The 4,019-nt window shown below is 30.5% G+C and overlaps 1 protein-coding gene across 1 annotated transcript; it reads left to right on the top strand.

Moving 5' to 3' along the window:
- Nucleotides 1–540: 540 nt before the first annotated feature.
- Nucleotides 541–3,387, top strand: LOC18025902 (25.3 kDa vesicle transport protein). The gene is made up of 6 exons (XM_024160456.1): nucleotides 541–613; nucleotides 902–1,037; nucleotides 2,727–2,887; nucleotides 2,992–3,019; nucleotides 3,085–3,200; nucleotides 3,254–3,387. Exons 1-6 carry the CDS (start codon nucleotides 541–543, stop codon nucleotides 3,385–3,387), a joined length of 648 nt encoding a protein of 215 aa, XP_024016224.1.
- Nucleotides 3,388–4,019: the final 632 nt, after the last annotated feature.

The raw sequence follows: 4,019 nt of genomic DNA, 5'->3' as shown, positions 1-4,019 counted from the left end.
AAGGAATTATTAACATTAAAATAAATATAAATTCATGATTTGGCTAAGAACGACTCTTATTTAAGGCTTTTAAGATCATTTTTAACAGGATCTTTTGACCCGGACTCATAAACACAATTAAATTTTTTTAAAAAAAATCCACATTTATTTTGGACCGATCCTTAAATAAGGATTTTAAAGAGCGGTCCCTAAGCCACATGTTCTATATTGATTGGTTCTGTTTTTTTTTTGTTTTTTTCGAAATGCTCTCTCTCCTTTAGTGAATTCCTTTCCCAGACACGTAGATTACACATTCTCTCTCTTTTAATTAATCAAATTAATTAATAAAAAAATTATTAAGGATCTCTTTACCAAGCTCACTAATGGAGCTGTTCTAAGAAACAATTCTTAAAGGCCACATGTCAATAGCTTATTGGGTTGAGAAATTGAGAAGCAAAAAAAATTATTTCTTCAACCGATCAAATTCAAGTTCTCCAACGACATGCTTCTAGAATCGATCTCTTCTCTGTATCATGTCTCGTCGTGTAATCAAAGAGTATGATGTCATGGGAGCTTCAGGATTTCTCTGACAATGCCTATTACGCTCCATCTCAGCATTGGTTTCTGAATCGTCGTTTTTTTGTTTGTTTCTTTTGATTCATTTGCAATTTTTGGTACAAATCTATCCTAACCTCAATCCTTATGCCTCCGCCTGCGTTGTGAATTCGTATTCGTTTGGTATTTCGTTTTTATCTCTATTCGAATTGGATTTGATTGATGTAAATTTTGTTTTTGGTTCTGTTTCTCTCCTGATTTTGTTTAGGGATCGACTACTATTATTGATATTGTTGAAGGACTTAGTGTTTATGTATAAGAGAAGTTTACCTAGTAAATACGAAGGCGCTGAATTGATCATGTTTAGAGGGCCTAGACGATGGCCATGACTTGCCAGATTCCGACATGTATAAGCAACATGTCAAGGCTCTGTTTAAGAATCTTTCCAGAGGTCAAAATGAAGCTTCAAGAATGGTGGTTGAATCTGGCCCCTATGCTTTCCAGTATCCTTAACATCGGTTATTTATTAGCCATTTCTTATTGGTTGTATTCTGCTTGCAAAAGCTTGTTCATTGATAGATCTCATATTGATGTTTGATTAAAATTTGCATCTGTGTGTAGTTTCACGTTTCAGTCCTTTTGCATTATGTTTGAGATGTCGTTTTATGCTGGTGAAATTCATATTGGTTTGTAAATATTTATAAAACTAACTATGAATTCAATTTCCAAGATCTTATACAAATACTAAATTGAATCTATATTATCAGATTTAGAGTTTACCTGCAAAGAAATGAACAAAAACAAGGTTGTACAACACTCCAAACATCGTACCTCTATTGGTATTCACACACACAAACTAGATCAGATTTCAAAACTTGATAAACAATTAATCACTAATTATGCTTTAGGGTTTTTTCGTGAGAGGCTACTTTTACAAAATCTCATTATAACCTTTTATAATGAAGACACACGTATTAGGGTAACACGTTTTTGTTTAATAGCCCAAGCCCAAAACTCTTTTAACAAGAGTAATTGATTTACTTTCTCTTCACGTGTGTGTGATCACCACATATTGGTGACGTGTATATCTATATCAATGTATAGTATATATGCATTCTATGTCTTATATAACATATTTTTCTAAAAAACCCAACATATCATCAATCTACAGTAAAACTCTATAAATTAGTAATGTTAGGACCATAATAATTTAATAATTTATCGTGATATTAATTTATTTTTAAATTAATAATTATTAATTTATAGAGAAAATTTGCTTTCCACATATAATTTTTTAAAAATTTCTTTATAATAATGTTATATTTTAAAATTTTAACAAATCACATGATATAAATTATGATTAAGAATCATAACTATCATAATAAAATAGTTTTTAACACCATATTGGATTATCCGTGTAAAAACATACATGTTCATAAGTTTAAAATTTATAAAAAAACCATGGCTACTATCAGTATTACTGATGATAAAAATGAAGATAATACTACAATACATTTAAAAACATTTAAAGGTAAGAAAATCAATTATCACATCAAAAAATCATCACAAATGTTGAATATATATAGTAAAAGAGCAATAAAAGCTACTGATATAATAATTAGAGAGATGAAAACCAATGAGATTTCAACTTTAAGTAAAGACAAAAACATTAGTAATATTTTAGAATATTGTATTTACATATATTTGCATAACTTTATATCATTATTAATTTATGTTTTTGTTGGAACCATAAATTTACATAAGGATTTCAAAAAAATTATTATCTTATTATCTTATCGAATTTGATGGATTTTTACATTGCCCCGACTTGGGACTAGCAAAATTTATTAATTTATAATGATTATTAATTTATCGAGTATTAATTTATAAAGGTTTTACTGTAATTGCTTAGGTGTGTGACCTTGATATAATATTAGTAACATAGTTCGTAGATTATAAACGGTTTCTAGCAAAACATTATAACCAACTAATATTATATGATTTTCATTGACATTACAATTTTAAACTAGAAAAATACAGATGATTTGGGGACATTCCCAACATATCCCTGACTAGTTTTTACGTGTGATTATTTATATCCCGATTTTGTCGTATCGGTATGCTTTTATCTTGAAACCATGAAGCAAGAAAGAACCAAATATCTATGGTCTTGCTTGGTCAGAAAACTTTAGTTACATCATAGAAGGACGTGTTTGCTACTTGCAAATGTGTGACCGCTCTTACTCAAAGAAACTCGCGTTCCAATACCTAGAAGATTTCAAGAATGAATTCAAACGTGTCAATGGGCCTAACATTGAAACAGCTGCTCGACCTTATGCCTTTATTAAATTTGGTATGTGTACTGTAGATTCTCTTCTGTATTCATCAGTGTCTTAGAAACATACATTACCAGGTTTCTCACTATACTTTTCCCTTTGCTTTTTTTTTTTTTTGTAGATACCTTCATACAGAAAACCAAGAAATTGTACCGTAGCCGGATGGACTATTCTAGTGACTCTATTGACTACTAGAGTAGAGTTGAGTCAAAAGGTATGACACACGTATGCAACGTAATATAGCCAAGTTGAATGATGAACTCCATGAGTTCCATCAAATAATGACGCGGAATGTGCAGGAAGTTCTAGGTGTTGGTGAAAAGCTGGACCGTAAGCCCCATCTACTCTTTCTCTATGATCATTCATTACGCTTTTTGAATCAGGAGAACAGGAATCACTAGTTGTGTACACCGCCGCTCCATGTTCACCACCACCACTGACCGCCGGTGCCATCCACCACAGTCTGTGCTCATCCTATCCAACATTGTCATCGACCATAGATTTTATCCATGTTTAAAAAAGTGCTAGACGTTAGTCGGGCAGTTGAAATCCGTCTAGCGCTTAGAAAAAAATCGGAAATTAATCGGAGATTAATCGAAGATTAATTTTTAGATTTATTTTTAATTATTTTTAATCATTTTTTAATATTTATTCATCTATATTGTAGGCTGTAGTAAATATTAGACGTGATTGTGCCTGATATTGGGCCCTAATAATATTAATAAGTCTTCAATTTTTAAATGAGTCAACAATTTAATTTTTTGTATTTAATATTATATTTAATATTTAATTAATTATGTATTACCAAATTTAATTATAATTTTTTTATTAAATAACCCACGGATTTTCGACCAAGTGAGAGTCATAAACTTTTGACCTCATAAATTTTTGACCAAATAAATTAGTCATAAATGTTTGACCAAATAAAGAATAATCATAAATTTTTACTAATTTGTCTGGTCAGAAATGATCGACCAATTTGTTTGGTCAAAAAATTTTGACTGTTATAACACATATCATATATGGACTCTTATACCGGCCCATTAGGTCTATCAGGGCATTGTACTTAACCTAGATTCCCTATGTACTCTATATATACATTCCAGTGATTAATAAAGTTTCTAAGTTTTCACAACACGTTATCAGCAC

The sequence above is a fragment of the Eutrema salsugineum genome, unplaced genomic scaffold (assembly GCF_000478725.1).
Source record: "Eutrema salsugineum unplaced genomic scaffold, Eutsalg1_0 scaffold_11, whole genome shotgun sequence".
Lineage (NCBI taxonomy): Eukaryota > Viridiplantae > Streptophyta > Magnoliopsida > Brassicales > Brassicaceae > Eutrema > Eutrema salsugineum.
Note: the sequence above shows the minus strand (reverse complement) of the source record. Positions and strands in the feature narration are given on the sequence as shown.

Excerpts from the sequence above, each read along its gene's own strand:
- LOC18025902 (XM_024160456.1), top strand. The coding sequence starts at position 541 with ATGTCATGGGAGCTTCAGGATTTCTCTGACAATGCCTATTACGCTCCA. Across the intron at positions 614-901 it reads GCATTGGTTTCTGAATCGTC|AGGGCCTAGACGATGGCCAT; the intron begins GTTTTTTTGTTT and ends GATCATGTTTAG. Across the intron at positions 3,020-3,084 it reads ATACAGAAAACCAAGAAATT|GTATGACACACGTATGCAAC; the intron begins GTACCGTAGCCG and ends TTGAGTCAAAAG.